Genomic DNA, 20,198 nt, shown 5'->3' with positions numbered 1-20,198 from the left:
ATAACAAATACTTATTTAAAGTCTTATGAGAGGTTGCTGGTTATTAGTCAGATATTAAGAAGCACATTACAGAGAACTCTTCCTCATGTCTTACTGTGTTTCCATTGCGTTATCTTTGCAGCATTTTGACCAATATCCTGGATGTCCACCAGAACATGGGTTACTGCCCGCAGTACGATGCCATAGATGAGCTGCTGACGGGCAGAGAACATCTTCATCTCTATGCTCGCCTCCGAGGAGTCCCAGAGTCTGAGATCAGCAGGGTGAGAGGCAGCTTCTGAAATAAATAATCCTGAGAGCTGTTTTTGATGATCATAAGCAGAAAGTCTAACTACAGTCTTGACCAGCATTTGTTTGGCTCAGTTCTGTTTCTACCTGCTGAACAACTGCTAAATTTATTACAGTGTGTCAGTAGCTGAGTTAGAAATGATTATACACCCGTTCATTTCCTCCCTGCTTAATTACTGTAATTCCCTTTCCTCCTGTCCTACAAGACATCCCTGATCCTCACACAGCTGGTGCAAAATGCTCCAGCTAAGTTCCTAACCAAATCCTATAAATGGACTAATGCAACTCCAATCCGGATTTCCTTACCGTGAACTCCCATCAAACTCGGAATCAGGTCAAGATTGTTACGTGTAGAGCCTTGCATGGACAGGCTGCAGAAATCCGATCCTCTGATCAAGGTTTATTTTCTGCTTCTCACTCCAGCCTCAAAACAAAAGGAGACTTGTACTCTTTTAGACTTACAATCTCTCCACTCTGCTGACTGCTTTTAGAATGCCTCCCAAGTTTATTGTGTTTTATCGTTAGGCACATTTTCTATTCTTGAAAGAAAATAAATCTACTTCCTACTTTCTTTTATTATAACACAAAGCTCTTTACCCTCCTCACACTCAGGTTGCAGACTGGGCCATCCAGAAGCTGGGTCTCTCAGAGTATGCAGGTCGAAGCGCCGGGACCTACAGTGGAGGGAACCGGAGGAAACTCTCTACAGCGATCGCCATGATCGGCTGTCCTGCTCTGGTGCTGCTGGTGAGGCCAACACTGGTGCTGGGTTGGATTACGGGAATTAGGACTGAAAAACTGCTTTTGCGTTTATCTTAAAGTGTTTATTGTAACTTTCCTTTAGGATGAGCCCACTACAGGTATGGACCCTCTCTCCAGACGCTTTCTGTGGAACTCCATCATGAGTGTTATCCAGGACAGACGAGCTGTGGTCCTCACGTCACACTGGTAAACTACATATATAACTATTTTTTAGGGATGGGTCACGAATTATGAATATTCGATTAGTCGTTTTAACGACGAATCAATTAGTACATGCGACTTCCGTTCTTCCTTTTCCCCCCTGTTGTCCCCAGCGCCTGGTTGTAATGCGTTATTCCCGTCAGAAGATGGCGGAATATTCAAAGAAAAATTGAATCGTTCAGAGCAAATTTCAAATAGTAGTTTTGCTTGAAATACCCAACCCTACTGTATATGTGTGTGCGCACACATGCATGTGTCTTTGCGAGCGTAGAATTAACTGTTATGATTTGGTCTTCCCAGTATGGAGGAATGTGAGGCGCTGTGTACCCGCTTAGCCATTATGGTCAATGGATCCTTGAAGTGTTTGGGAACCATTCAGCATCTCAAATACAAGTTGGTCCATTTCTTTTATTTCATATTGTTGTTACAAAATACTCCAAAATGTAAGTACAAACTCAACCAACCATTGTTTGAAAATGATGATCTAGATATGGCGACGGCTACGTGGTGACCATGAAGATCAGGGCAGCTAAACCCGGTTGTGTCCCAGACCTGAACCCTGCTGAAGCTTTCATGGACAGCACTTTCCCCGGCTGCATCCAGAGAGAGAAACACCACAACACTCTGCAGTACAAGATCCCCTCTTCCTCCCTGGCCAAGATCTTTCAAGTAGTCCTGTCTCACAAAAACCAGCTCAACATAGAGGACTACTCTGTGTCACAGACAACTCTGGACCAGGTAAAGGAGCATCGAGGAGGAAGGCTTACATCTGTCCTATCTGATTTTAACCATCTTTCATTTTGTTCTTTATTTACGGTCAAAATGACGGAAAAACACTGAGCTGCATGTCAATCTGCTTCTTTAAACAAGCCTTCATGTTCATGTTTCTATGTCCTCGCAGGTGTTTGTGAATTTTGCCAAGCAGCAGTCAAGAGAGGACGACAACATTGTACTGCATCCTAAAGCTGCAGGAGCACAGCGACCTGTGGAAGACGCACCCTGGAAGTCTTTGAGGAAGTGAACTTCCCCTCTCTGAGCTCAGCTGGAACAGAGCTGTCCGTTTACATGACGAAGGCCGCCACATTCGAAGGCCTACGGATGCGTGCACGTCGGAGGACTGAAAGCTAGTCGGCAGAAACGGAGCCTCCGTTTCCTTGTTTGAGACAGTGTACAGAAGAATAGTGTCGTCACCGGTAGCCTGATAGAGACCGGCGACAGGTGCGTCAAGTTTGGGATACTAAAAACCACAGAGGATGGATGGGTTGTGTCCTCCAGCAAAAAGAAGTCTGCGTATTTAATCCACGATGGAAGGAGCCTTTAGAACGGGGAAGTTGATTGTTTGTATGCAATAGACTTTACAATTAAGGCTGAAGGTGGTGGCCCATTTGATTGATTTGACATGCGGCAATACTGCACATGCCCTACTTTGCTTTTGCAGTAAACAGGGTTAGCGGGCTTTGAATTTGGAAAGTGTGGAGCATTTGTGTGCCTGCTGTATGTTCCACGTTCTGCTCACCTCGTAGGCCTTGCAAACTAAATGAAACAGATTTAGAAACAAGACAAAGTCCGTGACTTTGATTCATCACATGTTAACTTGTAAAAGAAAATAAGCATAGATCCTTTTTGCTTCAGTTGCCAAGCAAGATTATCTTTTTATTGCCTTCTTGAAATAAAAATGAAGCACTCGTAGAAGCGTAGCGGCAGCACTTTATTGATGCAGCATTAATCGAAGCATCGCAAAGATTCGGTGCAATCCAGCTGATAGTTGTTAGAAAAATCCTTCTGCTGCAGTTAAATTCATTTCGACACCATGTCATATTTTAATGCCATAAACCTTTTGTTCTATCCTTTGCGCTTTATCATATACAGTACTTGTATTTGGATGACACAATGTCATAAAAGTGATGTTTCTATAAGGAGCATTTGTCAAATAAACTCTCATTTTTCTTTAAGACATTGACCTTTATTCAAACATACCTCATATTTGACCTTATATTCACTTTTATGAACAAAAACAGTTCAATAAAACCTGAGATTAGACAGTATGGACTAGAGAACCACAGCAGGTGGCACTGACGACCCTATGAGGCCTTTACACATCAATGTTGTGGGTTACATTTTAACAGTGAAGTTTCCATTCCTCTGAAGGAAACTGTCTTTGAGTCTGAAAAGCTTAATATTAATGTAATTAAACATCTGCTTTATCAGCATTCCTCCTGAGAGCTTACAAGTGATGTTTCACTCTTAAATAGATGCCATGACATTTTAAATGCATTAGTTTGCTTCTACAGGCACTTTATTATGACGAAGTGTATGTTCACTTGAACCATGAGAATTTTTGTAACTGAAAAACAAAACCTGTTGGATATTAATCCAGCATTTGAATATAAGCTTTAAAATGCAACATCTTCCAGCCTTTATTCAATATATGAGGAGCCAAAAAGAGAAAATCTAATGTTGTGACAAATGTTATCAAAGCATAGAGAATATGACAGCAATGAAGATCGATCTAATCTAATTTCCAACTTCTATCACAATGCCAAATCAAACGTTCAGGCAGCTGGGAATTGGGAAAATGTTCCCTCGGGAACATCCCGCTTCCGAGTTGAGCGCGTTCACAAACAGGCAACATAGCTGCCTCTAGAAAATGTGATCAATTTTGCTGTCAGAGTACAGAAAAGTGAAAAAACAACCTTGTTATTGTTCAAATAAACCAACACAGACAGGAAGTAAAGCTCAGGAGGTCAACTCTTAATTTCTATGTTGTGATGTATTTCTGTTTTTAACATTTATCACAGCTGGCAAACAAAGCTAAGCTAACCACATCTGGCTGGTTCCTCTTACTTTTTAAGTTTTTTTCCACAAACGCCGCCTTGTCATGTGACATAAAACCTTCTTTGTGGAGGTCTTAAAAACGTCCCACTTTCCTAGTGTGATATTTTCAGTTTGGCAGGCGTTGAGGTGTATTTTCCAAGTCGGAGGTTTGAACTTTCCTACTTCCCAGTTGCTCATGAAGGCAGCATAAACGCAGCGTTAAAACCGTAGACGGGTTAAAACCAAATAATGCCAACATCGCTTATTCCTACATTTCTCAGCTCATTCATTCGTTAAAAAAAAATAAAAAAATGCATAGTTGGACTCAGCAGCGGCAAACTTCTTTGTTTACACCCCTCTATAGGTTTCAACCACTGTCAGAGAATCAGGGGGATGATGGCGACCCGGAGGCTGGGATAGTCCTTGAACTCCCTGCTGTACGCTCTGTGCTTCCCTTTGGCCCAGATGGTCATCTGAATGAAGCCCAGTAATGTGTAAAATGCCACTGGAAGACAAAAAAAAGAATCACACATGCAACCCTGCAGTCCACACTCAACTGCAAGTGGTGTCATTACAGATTCATGTCAGCTATGTTAATACACAACAGAGCGTACCTGGCAGACACTGGGTCATGATGGTGAAGCTCACCCAAGCTCCAACCTACAGTACATGGCAAGTGTGCAGAGACAGAGAGGGTGAATACACAAGCGGGTGAGATATTCACAACCATGATGAATTGCTGTACATCGTTTGTGTTACCTCATATGTGTAATTTGGACAGGATACAAAGAAAAACAGCCATGTGAAGGGGTTCTTCGTTGGCATAGGAAACTTTCTGACATTTGACCCTGCCAAGTTTGTGAAGAGAAAGAAAAGATTGTGTAATATTTATTTTGTGTAGCATTCCTCTCAGTGACAATCATGTACTGTAGACACTCATCATATTTCCATGGTGGATCAACAAAAATAGCACTACGTACTTATGAAATGATCATTCGGGGACAAGTGAATGGTATAATTTCATATCAGAATCTGTAAAATACTCCTTTTTCAAAGACTTTGCAAGTGAACAGATCAACGCTCAGCAACTCACCCTCTGCTTTGAGATTATTCAGAGTCAAATGAATGGAGAAGTTGCCCAGTTCACATATCTACAGCAGAAATGAACAAGTCAGGGGGCTGAATTATTGTTGATCCACCGTGAATATCAGCATACGTACCACAAACATAACTAGTGCATAGTTGACTTGTAGTTCTCCATATGCTGTGAAGAGAGAGAGTCTGGTATTGATATGCTGCTTAAAACACCCCCCCCCCCCCCCCCTGTGTGTGTGTGTGCGTGTGTGTGTGTGTGTGTGTGTGTGTGTGTGTGTGTGTGTGTGTGTGTGTGTGTGTGTGTGTGTGTGTGTGTGTGTGTGTGTGTGTGCGTGCGTGCACCCATAGACCTACTTACACGGCGGTGTATAAAGAGGGTGGTTGATATGATAGGCCAACCAAGCTGAGAAACACCAGTAATAGGCACAATGCTGGAAAAAAAAAAAAAAAAAAAAGAAACACAGAAATATTAAAATGTACAAATTATTGCTTGAACTACTTGAAATAAATCCCTGGAATAACTCGGCATAAAGACATTGTACAGTGTAAAGATAAACATTATTCTGCATTAGTTTTCTGCTCTGGTTTTCTGTTACTTTATGGTATTGTTGGGTTTTTGTTCATTAAAGGCCCATCTAAGGATGTGAATTGGCACGTGGCAATACGGTAATGATCCATGCAATATACTTGTCCCCATATATAAACATTAAAAACAGCTGGCAAATGAGGCCACACGTTGTGAAAGAACCGAGCTCATAATCAGAGGCTCTTCTTTTCAAGGTGAGCCACGTCCTCACCTTGACTATGGTCCTGAGAGGCATGGTCCCGTGGGAGAAACGATGCACAAAGATAGTCTCTATCAACCTCTTCAAATAGTGCATGGTATGACAGACACAGGCGAGTCTGAGCGACACAGAGGAGGGATGAGGTCAGAGGAACAGCTGCATACATGGAACTTAGTTTCTGATGCTGTTGTGCTTCTTTATTTTTGGCGGATGTCAAATTTGAGATGAGAAAAGATGAAATGTAATTGATCCAAACTGGGTTGCTGCAGAAAAACAAGTTGTATGTGTGTAAGTATGTATGTACAGTGGTGTGAAAATGTGTTTGCCCCCTTCCTGATTTCCAATTTTGTTGCATGTCTGTCACACTTAAATGTTTCAGATCATCAAACAAATTTAAATATTAGTCAAAGATAACACAAGTAAACACAAAATGCAGTTTTTAAATGAAGATTTTTATTATTAAGGGAGAAAAAAAAAAAATCCAAACCCACATGGCCCTGTGTGAAAAAGTGTTTGCCCCCTCCTGTTAAAACATAACTTAACTGTGGTTTATCACACCTGAGTTCAATTTCTCCAGCCACACCCAGGCCTGATTACTGCCATACCTGTTCTCAATCTAGAAATCACTTAAATAGGACCTGCCTGACAAAGTGAAGGAGACCAAAAGATCCTCAAAAGATAGACATCATCCCGAGAGCCAAAGAAATTCAGGAACAAATGAGAAAGAAAGTAATTGAGATCTATCAGTCTGGAAAAGGTTCTAAAGCCATTTCTAAAGCTTTGGGACTCCAGCGAACCACAGTGAGAGCCATTATCCACAAATGGAGAAAACATGGAACAGTGGTGAACCTTCCCAGGAGCGGCCGGCCGACCAAAATTACCCCGAGAGAGCAGCGACGACTCATCCGAGAGGTCACAAAAGATCCCACGACAACATCCAAAGAACTGCAGGCCTCACTTGTCTCAGTTCAGGTCAGTGTTCATGACTCCACCATAAGAAAGAGACTCGGCAGAAATGGCTGCATGGCAGAGTTCCAAGACGAAAACCATCGCTGAGCAAAAAGAACATTAAGGCTCTTCTCATTTTTGCCAGAAAACATCTTGATGATCTCCAAGACTTTTGGGAAAATACTCTGTGGACTGACGAGACAAAAGTTTAACTTTTTGGAAGGCGTGTGTCCCGTTGCATCTGGCGTAAAAGTAACACTGCATTTCAGAAAAAGAACATCATACCAACAGTAAAACATGGTGGTGGTAGTGTGGTGGTCTGGGGCTGTTTTGCTGCTTCAGGACCTGGAAGACTTGCTGTGATAAATGGAACCATGAATTCTAATGTCTACCAAAACATCCTGAAGGAGAATGTCCGGCCATCTGTTTGTGACCTCAAGCTGAAGCCAACTTCGGTTCTGCAGCAGGACAATGATCCAAAACACACCAGCAAGTCCACCTCTGAATGGATGAAGAGAAACAAAATGAAGACTTTGGAGTGGCCTAGTCAAAGTCCTGACCTGAATTCTATTGAGATGCTGCGGCATGACCTTAAAAAGGAGGTTGGTGCTGGAAAACCCTCCAATGTAGCTGAATTACAACAACTCTGTAAAGATTAGTGGGCCAACATTCCTCCACAGCTGTAAAAGACTCATTGCAAGTTATCGCAAACGCTTGATTGCAGTTGTTGCTGCTAAGGGTGGTCCATCCGGTTATTAGGTTTAGGAGGCAAACACTTTTTCACACAGGGCCATGTGGGTTTGGATCTTTGTTCTCCCTTAATAATAAAAACCTTCATTTAAAAACTGCATTTTGTGTTTACTTGTGTTATCTTTGATTAATATTTACATTTGTTTGATGACCTGAAACATTTAAGTGTGACAGACATGCAAAAAAATAAGAAATCAGGAAGAGGGCAAACCCTTTTTCACACCACTGTATGTATCCATATGTTTATATAATTAAATTAATATATCTAGGTATATAGATAGATATTAGGTATATAGATAATAAATACATTTGACTTTTATTTGATGATACTGATAATTCTGGAGAATAATTATATATGTAGCAAGTGCTACATAAAATCGTGGTGGTAAGTCTCGCGAGAGCTTACAAAGGGCCGTTGGTCAGGGGTCGCGTGTCGGCGGTGCACTTGGCCAATGTCGCTCGCTGGTGAACTCACGTGGAGCACAGATCTAAACCTGAAAAGTTTCTAGTCTGTCAGCGACTGTAACGGAGAAGGACGAGCCCGCTGTCTTCAACAACGGAGTGGACAACATGAAGGAGCAGGACAACAGTGAGGATCACGAGCATGTCGGCTGTCATGACTGCGGTGAGGATCCAGGTGATTAAAAACAGGTGAATGCAACGTGTCCAGCAGCAGCACCTGCAACTGCACCTGACCATCTCCCCTCCTCTGCACCTTTCTGACATCATCCAGTCAGCCAGCAATGGACCAAGAAGTACAGACTGCTAAAACGTTCATTTTGTCAGATCATGCATTTTGTTTTGATTGCGCACATCTTGATCAGCAGCTCCACCTGGAGCTTGCACCTGGACGGACGTAAACACCGTGGACACGTGGTCTGAATTCAGCAAGACATCATGGATGCTTCAGCCATGACCCACAACAACAGATGTGCCATCCACAGGTGAGTGGGCTCCTCCGGTGCGTGTTTTTATACGCGAGTGTGTGTGTGCAGTTTGATGGAGAGGTTCAATGTAAAAGCAGACCCGGTTGAAGAAGTCAACAATCGTCACTGCGCGCGTGCGTGCGTGCGTGCGTGTGTGTGTGTGTGTGTGTGTGTGTGTGTGTGTGTGTTGTCTTCGGCTACAGTAACACTGTATTTGTTGTGTGGATGATGACAATATAAACAGACTACTGTTGCATGGTCCAATGGTATTGTAGTTTGATTATTTTAAAAACGGACTTTGAACTCTCTGCTGTTATGTTGCAGCTACTGAACAACTGCAGGGACAAAATGACAAAAACTAGATATAAGGGAGGTTTGAATATGTTGTGTGGAGTCATGATAGTGTGCATATTAAAAGATTGCAGATGACATGAGTTACAATCCCCCATTTCTAGGGTGTAAAAAGGTCTGTGGTTGCAACAGAAAATCGGATTATAGAAATAAATGAATGAATGAATAAAAGTAACTGTCTCAACCATCATAGCAGCCTATGATGTACATTTTATTAATAACAATGCCATTTTGGTAGAAGCACTGATGTGACAAAATGCAGTTACTTATCCTGATTTCATTCAACTGAGACTAAGTCCTTACTAAATACATGTAAAGTCCATCAGTAATGAGGCATTACAGCGAATACAGAAGACAATAAATTAATCTCATGCTCAGTAGGCAGCATGTTTAGTCGATGCTTAGCGTCATAAGCTTGTACGTGTGTTATATTTGATTTCCCACTTACGTGACAACAGGATAGGGACTGGAGGTAAAGGCGTGTGTGTGTGAGTAAATGTACGGTAGTCTAAAATAGAAGAGGAGGTAGGTGAGGAGGGGTCCAATATACTCTGCAAGAAACACCTGAGAACAGAAGAACAGAAAAATACAACGAAGACAAAAACAACAAAGTAAAAGATTTAGATGCAAATTTAACGGCAACATTATGTAGCAGGTTTATCAGGAAAAATATGATTTCAGTTGACCCTGATTACAGACACTGATTTATTTTCCATCTAGAATTCATATATTATACTGGTAGTTTAGAAAGTTTTCTTACCATAGTCCAACCTAACTGTGGACCGAGATCTTTAAAGTACATGGTGGCAGTGGTCCCTACAGGTAGATTCTGTAAGATTTCATCATCTCTGAGCAATTTTCCCTCTGAAAAGAAGAAAAGAAAATGTCTATTCAGCAAAATCTACAGCGATACTGTCAGATATTTTGATTACCCAGTGGATGAGGCTGCCTCTGTAGAGTTGAGGAGCGGCAGAAATATTCATAGTGTCGTGTGTTTAGTTGCATATAAACTTAATAGATAGTGAGTGATGTGGTTTAAAGTGATGTTGCAGGTATTCAGTACGTGTTCTCTCTACCTGGAAGCTCATTGGGCCACAGCCACTGATCGGGCTTTAGTAATTGGATGGCGTTTTTAGAACATCCTCAGGGGGAACTGACCCAAATAGCTTTTAACTAAATTTCTCCTCCTGTAATTTTTAGCGGCTCTCAAAGCCTGTTCAAAACCAAAGACCTGCAAGGTCGTAAATCAATGAATGTATTTGGCTTTACTGTTTTAATTCAGGCTGAAAATGCAATCCAGCAAGTTTAAAATGACCAACGGCACCATCTGCTGTATTGGAGGGTGAATTACTCTTCAGAAAATCTTCACCAAACTGACACTGGAAAGTCACAAGGTATTTTTTTTGTCTTTGTGGGATAATGTTTTTTGTAATTTGTAATACATGCTGCATTTGTCTCTGCTGGATGATTCCAAGTACGTAGTGTATTTGTTTGTAGGTGTGTTTTGTATTTGCAAGACAAAATGCTTCGGTTTGCTGATGGTGTGTTTGTATTTGGAAACCAAACTGTGTTTTATTTGTGAATTGAAGGGCATTTGTAAAATGTTTTTTTTTTTCTCGACCTCATTTAGCGCAACGCTGCATCGTCAGCTGATGTCTCGAATGAAAATGTTGTCATTTAAAAATAAGATCGCATAGAGGTACGAATCCAGATCGCGTTTTTAATACGATTAATCATGCATCCCTATCTTTTACAATAGTGGAGCCTTTGTAAACAACAGAAGCTAACTGGCCTCATCCATTTGTATTCGAAAGAACTTCAAACAACCTCATGCCCATTTGGACTTCATTTTACTGCTCTAACAATGATCATATAGCAATATATGTCCACCTAGATGATAAGCATCACATATCCTGGATATGTAAGGTTCTCTCATAATGAGACTCATTACAAACTTAAAGCTGAAACATAAACTGACCTAAATACTAGCGCGGGAGCCCTCATCCCACACTTGAATGCCGCTCTTTTATATTTTTGTGTAGAGCGTCACAAACTGGATGGTTAACAATACTGTCTGATCTGGACCTACGTGTCCTCACACTGTTTGTGGTGTAATGAAGTCCAAATATTGTCACCAGTATCAAACAGTGAATAGTTACCACTCTGCAATTATGTAATTATAACTACTACTTACTGGGATCAAGTTTCAGGGCCTGTCGTGCTGGATACCAGTGAGGATCTGAGCAGATCAAACACACACACACACACACACACACACACACACACACACACACACACACACACACACACACACACACACACACACACACACACACACACACACACACACACACACACACACACACACACACACACACACATATATATATAAAGTTGGACAGAGCTGGCATCGCACTCAGTTTTTTTGGCCTCAGGCCCGATGATAATTGATCACAATGGAATAATGTTGAGCTCGGCTGCTCTGATGGCTGCTGATGGCCTCAGGCTTGGCAAACATTTGGTAACTTTTCTGACCAGACACACAATGCTGACAGAACAACTGTCGACTTTGGAGGAGTAAATAAGAAATTGCTTTTTAGCAGCACATCTCTCCAGGGAGGAGATGTGATATGAAGTACGATGAGATGTTTCCCTCAACAGCATAGCAAGTGTGTTAATCACCATTTAACCAAATGACGTCCAGTTTTACCCTACAGGAACAGTAAATATGCAATGAAAGATGTAAAAAACTAAAACAACAGTATAACAGTAAATTGATAATTGAATAATAAACCGAGTGCACAGATCCTGCAGTTTTACACAAGTGAACCATTGTATGAAACAGGATTTTATTGTCAGGGATCAAGATGAAACATAAAGGCCAAAACTTCTGCTCAATATATTAAAACAAGACCAAACTGACTGATTTGATTTGAATTAAAACCACTCACATGATTTGTGGAAAAGGCTCTTTATGTCTCCTATTGTTGAGCGAGGCTCCACCTGGATACAATGCAAACAGAGAGTATGTAACCTTGATGCAGAACCGCTTAAAGCTTACAGTCATCATACACTCAGAAACACACAAAATAAATAAAAACATTGTTCGAACCAACAGAGCTTTATGTTAAATTATTGTGGCAATCACAAAGAATCCAACAAAACCAAAACAGGAAACGGAAACACAACTGCATGCTCAGGGGTTTGAAATAGTTCTGTACTTATTTAATTCACAGATTTTTCATTCAAACCTAAAGCCAATGTGTCAGCATACCTTATCTAAAAAACTAAGCTGCTCCCTTGTCTTGGCATCGAGAACCTCCACCTAAAGAAAGAATAAGATGAACCACTGTTAAATGCAAGATTTCTTCTCTACTTTTCTTATACAGGTTTTGAATAGCCAGTAGCACTTATCTTTTTTGCTCTCTGTAATGACATTAATATGATTTAAATACAAAGGCCAATCAAATGGTTCCCAGACTGCTCCTGTTGTGTGTGAAAGGTGCCCAGTGCATGCAGCAGGAGGAAGCTGTAACCTTCTTGCGTAATTAATTGCTTGATCAATAACGGCACCTGAGTTGCACACGTTTTTGTTAACAGCATTATGGGTACATTTGCAATTTGATCATGCACCTGAAACTGGAGCAGAAAGCGTACATCAATGTTTATAACAGATTTTTGGGGAACAGAAAGAAGTTGCAGAGACAAATCGGGTGCATAGTTACGGTGGGGAGCTACAACTGTGTTGCTGTGGGTGAGGAACTCTTGTGTTTTCAGTGTATTGTGAGTTGTGCCTGCATAGATGCGTTAGCTGTAGTCACCGTACAGGCCGCCATGTTTAGACCATTCCTGATCCTTATGGTGCCTTTGTGAGCAACTGGGAAGTGGGGAAGTTCAACTTTCAAGTGGCAAAATACACCTGAATGCCTGACGAACTGGGAGTATCCCAAAAGAAAGTGGGAGGTTTTTGAGAGTAGATTTGACATCACTTGAAATGTCAGTGTTTGTGGTTGAAGGAAGAAATGTACGTGCTCTGAAAATGGGAGGAAGGCGCCAGACCTGGTTTGGCTAGCCTACCTAGTTTGCGAGCTGTGTTAGAGGTTTAAATGACAGTACTTCACAAGGTGTAGATATGTCGTGTACAAATGATATTGACCTCCTGAGCTTCATTTAGTCTCTGTGTTGGTTTATAGGGACGATGACGAGGTGGTTTGTCACTCTTCTGGCTGCCACGTTGCCTGTTTGTGAACACTTTCAACTGGGAAGTGGGACATTCCCAAATGGGAACTTTCCCACTTCCAGCTGCCTTAACACACAATTAATTTACTCACAAATGCAAAATAGGTACTGTTGGACATGTAGTCATTATTGTAAAAACATGAAATGAAATCAGAGCCCCTTTGAATAAAATATAAACATCTGGATAGAAAGTTTGATTGTACAAAACACACATAGCAACTCAATTAAATTTCTTGAGCAAACTACAATTAAAACAATGAAAATATAACCTCATTTGACGTTCTTCGACCTCCCTAAGCGTGTCCAGTTTGGTTTCCCTTATTAAGTACAGTGATCTCTGTCTGAGTAATGTGGATGCTTGAGGTTGTTAGACAAAAAAGAGAATTGTGTTGCTGTCTTGCACACATTTTTTTCCCCATCTTAATTAGACCGTGTCAGTGGTGATGTACAGCATATGCAAGGAGGAAGCTGGGTGGGCTCACAATTTGCCCTGAAAGCACTCCATACTGTGCTGCTCAGCAGAGCTGTCTTGCTAAATTGGGTCCTTTCCTGGACGGTGTAATAACCCACTAATGGACACCTAAAGATTTGCTGAGTGCACAGTTGAGAGAAGAGAGCGAGGGAGCGCTCCACATACTGTAGATACCTTCTGCTGTTTGCGTAGTTAAAAAAAAAAACCAAAACATAAGTCCGATCTAAACAGTCTGCCGGTGCAGCGAGGGTTTAAGTAAAACGTTTCACTGTTCTACGTATAAAACTGTGTTTCATCGTCACTCTCTGCAGTGTGAGTTCATGCTTTGCGGGATCGGAGCATGCTGACGTCTGAGTGGAGGGCGGCCTGGGAAATGGGTTTGTTTTGCTTTCCATCCGCCAACCTCCCCGGCTGCATCCTCGTGGCACATGTTGCTGTGTCTGCGAGGAGCATCCAGGGGGGGCCGCAAGGGCCGCGTGTTGTGAAACAGTCGTGCTGTGCCCTTGTAAATGTGATTATCGGATTCCCCGGTCCTCTCATGGGCATACAGGGCACTGTTGACAGCGCAGGTCATACGCAGCATGTACGTGCTTGTGAGGGCTTTGTGGATGTCAGGTGAATTTTCAGATGAACACTTATCTTTCTATGCTGGCTAGATTTGGACATATCTTGCTTTTAATATTGAAACCAACTGGACTCGTCTCTTAACCATAATAGCTCCTCTTAATGTGAACGCAGGTGAATCATGGCTGATCATGAAGCACGGGGGTCATTACTGTAGACACCGAGCATGATACTGTTGAAGCTTATCAGCTGCAGATGGCTGCTCAGTATAACATCATTGTGCTTTTTACTTTCACTTACGAAACTGAATTTCTCTTTCAATTAAAAAAGTAATCAACGAACTAGTTATCAGTTTCCAAATTTTCCAAGGGCATCTGACCCGGTGCACATTTAGAAAAAGTCCAGGATGTGAGAATAAAGAAACCTTAATGACAGTCGGCTAAGACGAGGCTGCTGGTGCTCAAAAGAAAGCCTCGGTTTCCTGGTGTTTCATTAATTGCTACAAGGAAGTACTAAAGACATCAAACCCGTTCTCATCCCGTGGGTTGTCAAATGCTGCTGGTGTGTCTCAGATGAACACAAAATGCTTTCGATTTAGCCACCAAAAACCACATGGTTACATTTAGGAAAAGGTCATGGTTTGGCTTATATGTGACACAGTCATAATGAGGGTTATTAGCTTAGCTTAGCTTAAAGAGAGGAAAAGAACCCGTCACTACCAGGTGTTGGTAAAACGTACGCGGTGCTGTGAGATTAGATGCAACGGTACAAAAAGCAGAAACGTGCAAAGACGACTACCGTTGTAGAAAAAAATGTTCCGTGTGGAACTCCTTCACAACAGTAAAATGAGGTGCAGTGAAAACTTTGCTGTGGAAAGCCAGCGTATCTCAAGTCTACCAAGAATATACAGTCGTTTGAGAGGGAAGCACTGAGCAGATTGTCCATCCAAAGATTTCAGTCAGTGGCCAGCTGTCATTACGACAAGTGAGATTGATGTTAGATGTGCAGAGTAAAGATCATCTCAGAAAAGAAGCTAAAGACGAGCTTCTCATCAGCAGGGTTGTCAGAGTTTTGTTATTATTAGTTAAGCCTGAGTTTACGACATGAGTGAGTCTCCTTCTCTTTATGCGTGTTTGTGGGCAGTGGTCTTCAAATAGTAGTCAAATAGAGTATTTGTGCTTGAAATGATCATCCTTAGTTTAATTACAAGCTTAGCTTTTGGAAACAAGTTCACTTACTTCATTGTAATTTTTTTTTTACAGCTGGCACTTTTTCCTGTGCTCAGACTTGAGAAAACGTACATCATCCTCATGAGCCTTTTAAATATTTACTAATTTGGCTTACAGCCTTTCTGCAACAGCAACTGAGAGCATGGCACACATCCCAGAGCATGTTGTAATTAACTGGAGTTCATAGGCCCGCTGCACTTACAGCAAATTACTTGTCTACTTCTTCGTTAGTGCTCGTCAGGCCCGCGAGACGAGACTGAGTCACGAAAACGGCCCCCGCTTTGAGTTTATCTGGCACGGAAACCAGGACTTCAGAAACTTCCCTGATTCTTAAAAACAGCAAATGAAAAAGAAATTATTCATTCAGTCTCATTAAGGATTTCACAGATTCTGTCCAACCTCTTATTGCTCGAAGAAGTCTCTTGCTATAATCTTTACAATCAGAGAATGTCAGTAAATCAAGTGTCAGTCGTACTGTACACTGACTTACCTCAAAGAAGGTGGTCCGGCTCATGGCGGTGGCTGGTTGTCGTTTTGTCCTCTGAGTACAGGGTGAAACAAAAATCCTAACCATAAGTACACAAGCAAACACAACACACACACTCATTCCTCTCTCTCTCTCTCTCACACACACACGCAGAAATAGCTCCTCTCCTTTCGAGGACAATCCCTGGACTGACCCCTTATTCTTCACAGTCTTCTTTTCTCCCTCTCTCACACACACACACACACACACACACACACACACACACACACACACACACACACACACACACACACACACACACACACACACACACACACACACACACACACACACACACTCTCTCTCTCTCTCTCTCTCTCTCTCTCTCTCTCTCTCACACACATTTACACTCCCACTCTCCCTCCTCCTCTGAGATAATGCTGGGACACAGAATCACCAGAGGCACTCCAGACACATGGTCTCAGCCTGGCTTTTCCTTTCTGCTGCTGCTTCCTGTTTTCACCTCTGGAGCTCCGTTCGCAAGGAAGCTCTTCTTGACACAGTCCAACTCGGCTCAAGTAAGCAGATACCCACCGGAGACCACGACAGCTGAGGAGGAGGTACATGAATACCAATAGAGAATGAAAAACACAAGATGACACTCAACTTTTAAAATCTCCTGTGGTTACAGCGGAGGAGCTAACATCATAGAAACGGCAGAAGAAAATCATTCCAGAATACATCATTTCCTACTGAAAGTCTCAAATGAAATGTCCTAAAAATACTGAAACCTACAACAAAGTGGTCCTCTATTAATGCAATCCACCAAACGCCAGCAGAAGAGTTATGACTCGAACCACCTTGGTTTTAAGCTGCAATTGTGTCAGGAGAAGATGAACCCACCAGGGGGAGGAGGGGGGGGGGGGGACTGAGCACCAAAATATCCCACACAAGCAGAGAGGTGTGGGGTCCAACTGTACTCCATGTATACAGTATGGAAGTCAAAGATGCAGTTCATTTGAGTTTACTCCAAATTGCAGTATGGAGTGAATGAATTCTGTTTTTAAAAACTTGTTTGAGTTGTTCAGTGTAAAGTCACCATCACAGTCTAGTGATCCTGTCAGAGTGGACGTGAGGAACCCAACCGTGTGTTTCACTGCATTGTTCAATCCAAACGCATTTACTACAAACCCTCTGTAGCACCCAAATCGTTTGAGATTTTATAGTTTATGGCTTCCGATGCACTTCCTCATATTCTTCCTGGTTAAACCCTGTGTGTCGTTTTAATTTTCATCATGAATAAAATATGTTTTCCATTGAAAGTAAATGCAGTATAATAAATACTATAGCAGTAAAATGTTTGTATCCACGATGAGAGCAGCTCATTTGCTGTATGTTTGCCGCTCGGTGCAATATTTATTTTTCAGTTTATCACTTGAACGGCAGCCTAGAAATGCACTTTGGGATGATCACATAACTGATGGATGTTCAATACAAACAAAACACAGACACATCTTCAGTCCCTTCTTTTGGCATTCTGAGCTTTTAATAAAGAAGGGGACTTAAAGTTCATCTGATATCAGTTTATGTAAGTGTGATTTTTACAGTGAGTCATTTTAGTGTTTGTTCTAAACCTATTTTGTGTATATACAACTAGATAAGGTAGCCTGGTATCACCATGCTCCATTTAATATTGCTTCCAGTTGTTGGCGTACAATCTTTGGTTAATTTTATGATTATTGAAACAGCCTTTAACCAATTGGCAATGACCACCATATGACATATGTTTTGAGCTGAGACCCCCCCCCCCCCCCTCAATGTGAGCAGAGGGCCAAATAATGTGGATGAATGATCATTAAAGTACATTTTAAGACATGAGGAGAATTGTTCTTGCTTCGGCTTTCTTTAGTGGACATGTTTTTCAAGTACCGGCAAAGCAGTGTAACATAACTGATTCGCCCGGTGAAAATATTTTTCTTGGGCCTTTCCCCTCGCCCCACACACACAGCAGGGAGTACGGCCACTGGACAATCTAATTAGCATTTCCCCGCATGCTTTCTTTCTTTTTTTTGAATAAAGCAACTACATTTATTAGGTTGAAGTGATGGTTTGAAATAATATTTGTTTTTAACATAGCATGCAGTTTTAGAACATTATATTTAAATCCGATAATGATACATAAAATAGGCTATGACTCCAAATCACAAGTTCATAAGATGACCTATAATGATTATTTCTAAAATAAACTTTCCCCGCATAAAATTTGACTGGCCTCCGGACCATCGCTTATGTCAAACCCTGGTCTGTCCGAAACATTTTGCGTATACTTAGCAAGAGCAATTAATCTGAACCTGTTTTGACAGAGCATTCACAGCCAAGAAGTTTATATTAGATGCATTTATGAGTAAACACAAATATGAGGCTACATAATGATTGATTGAAGCTGTTTGTACTACAAGACCAAAGTTCAGTCTCCCTGTCATGCAGCCTTGGTGAAAAATGTCCACACTTTGTGTTTGTTTCGCCTGTTTAATGAGGTTTTCTTCCAGCCTGCTTTGCCTTGTAGTTTTTCCACATGTGCTTGCTCAGCTCTGTTTTTCTCCACTTGTCCCCTTCAAAAATGGTTTCAGACACTGAAAATCAAGTGGAGCATATATTCACGCTGTTGTTGTTGTGCTGCCTGAGGGGATTCAATTTGTGGAGAGAGGAGGCTCTTGGATACGGAGCTGGACGAGAACCTAAAGGCCTCAGGCGAATGTAAACCAGGTAGAACTCAGTGAAGGATGAGACGCAGCAAAACACTGTCTGTCTGTCGCAGTCGTTGTTGAACGTAAACCCTTTCACCAGTTCTTTGTGGAGTCTGTCATTCTCTTCGTGAGGATATCAAAATGAACAAGGTGTTGTATCCTTTTGGTAACACCGTGTGACATATTAATGAAAGAGATGGAGCAAAATATATCAAATTTAAAGCTTTTCTTTGCGTAAGTGGATGAATGTTTTAATGTAAGTGTTCTTTTAGAAACTCTAGTCGCATTGTGAGTATGTTTGCAGTGAAGTTGCTCCTTTAGTCCTTCTTGATACGTTTTATGACACTGAAGCTCGTCTTTACAGGGAATAGCGAGCAAAATGCAGAAAACATATCACAGTTGCTGTTCTCCACTCAAGACTGTTGTCACTTCCATGAAAGCACATCTTTCGTTCCGCAGCCTCATATGCTTTTTTTTTTTTTTGTGGATATATGTTTTTTATGGAAACTGGTGAGCTGATTGGCCCTGGTGGAAACAATTTTCCTTGGCCCCTCCTTTTACCCCAAACACCCCACACATGAGATATCACAAACTACTTAGCATTTCCCAGCATGCCCTCTTCCCTCATAACTTATGTAAATAAAGCAACAGAATTGAATAGGTCTAAGTGATGGATGATTTAAGTGATTTATTTGTAATATAACTAACATGTTTAGAACTTGGCTATGGCTGTAAACCACAAGTACACTAGGTGGAAAGGTGATATGTATAGCTATAACAATCATTGTAAATGTAAAGATTTGGAATAAAAATGGACTTTTCCACCGTTAAATATTAGTCTTTGAGACAAAATTTATGAAGTCATTTAAATTGACTTTAGTGTGCTGCCTCATCTCATCTGTGTCTTTACAAGTAGTAGCAACCGATCATCAATTCCCTCACAATGTGGCACTCATCCTGATATCATTATTCTAATTATTTCGATCACATTTTCAATCAATATTGCGACAATATTGTTATGTGAATAATTTTGGTCACAATAATCAAGGAAAATCTGATATGGTGACTCCCCGACACCTAACGAGTTAAAATGTAACGGGGCAATGAGAGAGATATCAGTTAAACGTACATGGCAGACACACAGTGCTCAGAAGAGGTCTTCTCACCGTACCGCGGGTGTTTCAGGGCTTTGAAGTTGAATATGTTGACTCCATGATACGACATACTCTCCCACCTTCATATGATTCTTCCTCTGTATGGCAGGAGACTGTCCTCTGCTGGTGAGTGTGGCCGGTATTACCGTGACGCTAATGCTGATCATTATTTATAATTGTGTACTCTTTACTTCCAGTCACAGCTGTATGCGCCACCACACAGTCACTCATATGATGACCACGCGATAGGTTCATTAATTAGCAAGTTACTTTGAAGACAAATGCATCATTTATCATTGCAAAAAAGGTCCCTGGAATCATGTCTTTGCCTTTTGCAATTCACTGAGGAATTGTTATTTTTTTTTTAACCTCAATAGGTTTTTAATATTTTCTCTGTTTACAGTTTA

The 20,198-nt window shown here is 41.4% G+C and overlaps 2 protein-coding genes across 3 annotated transcripts in view; one reads left to right on the top strand and one right to left on the bottom strand.

Annotated features, from left to right (window-relative positions):
* Window positions 1–2,890, top strand: part of abca4a (ATP-binding cassette, sub-family A (ABC1), member 4a) — a 37,722-nt gene extending 34,832 nt beyond the window's left edge. For both annotated transcript variants that reach the window (XM_069697978.1, XM_069697977.1), the window contains 6 exons: window positions 122–263; window positions 901–1,035; window positions 1,133–1,236; window positions 1,552–1,644; window positions 1,740–1,989; window positions 2,153–2,890. In XM_069697978.1, the coding sequence (XP_069554079.1) occupies window positions 122–263; window positions 901–1,035; window positions 1,133–1,236; window positions 1,552–1,644; window positions 1,740–1,989; window positions 2,153–2,272 (844 nt within the window). In that variant the 3' untranslated portion in view covers window positions 2,273–2,890. The remainder of the gene's footprint in view (window positions 1–121; window positions 264–900; window positions 1,036–1,132; window positions 1,237–1,551; window positions 1,645–1,739; window positions 1,990–2,152) is intronic.
* An 11-nt stretch (window positions 2,891–2,901) lies between these two features.
* tecrl2a (trans-2,3-enoyl-CoA reductase-like 2a) lies at window positions 2,902–16,125 on the bottom strand. Its single transcript, XM_069697981.1, has 13 exons — window positions 15,915–16,125; window positions 12,195–12,245; window positions 11,872–11,923; window positions 11,115–11,159; window positions 9,681–9,784; window positions 9,369–9,484; window positions 5,958–6,063; window positions 5,519–5,591; window positions 5,286–5,329; window positions 5,159–5,216; window positions 4,825–4,913; window positions 4,680–4,725; window positions 2,902–4,570 (listed from the first exon to the last, which is right to left on the bottom strand). The coding sequence occupies exons 1-13, from the start codon at window positions 16,029–16,031 to the stop codon at window positions 4,443–4,445; spliced, it is 1,029 nt and encodes a 342-aa protein (XP_069554082.1). The 5' UTR covers window positions 16,032–16,125; the 3' UTR covers window positions 2,902–4,442.
* Between the last annotated feature and the right edge of the window lie 4,073 nt (window positions 16,126–20,198).

Source organism: Brachyistius frenatus, unplaced genomic scaffold, assembly GCF_029030835.1.
Source record: "Brachyistius frenatus isolate BFR_SWC_R1_liver_20210118 unplaced genomic scaffold, ASM2903083v1 Contig_25, whole genome shotgun sequence".
NCBI lineage: Eukaryota > Metazoa > Chordata > Actinopteri > Embiotocidae > Brachyistius > Brachyistius frenatus.
Note: the sequence above shows the minus strand (reverse complement) of the source record. Positions and strands in the feature narration are given on the sequence as shown.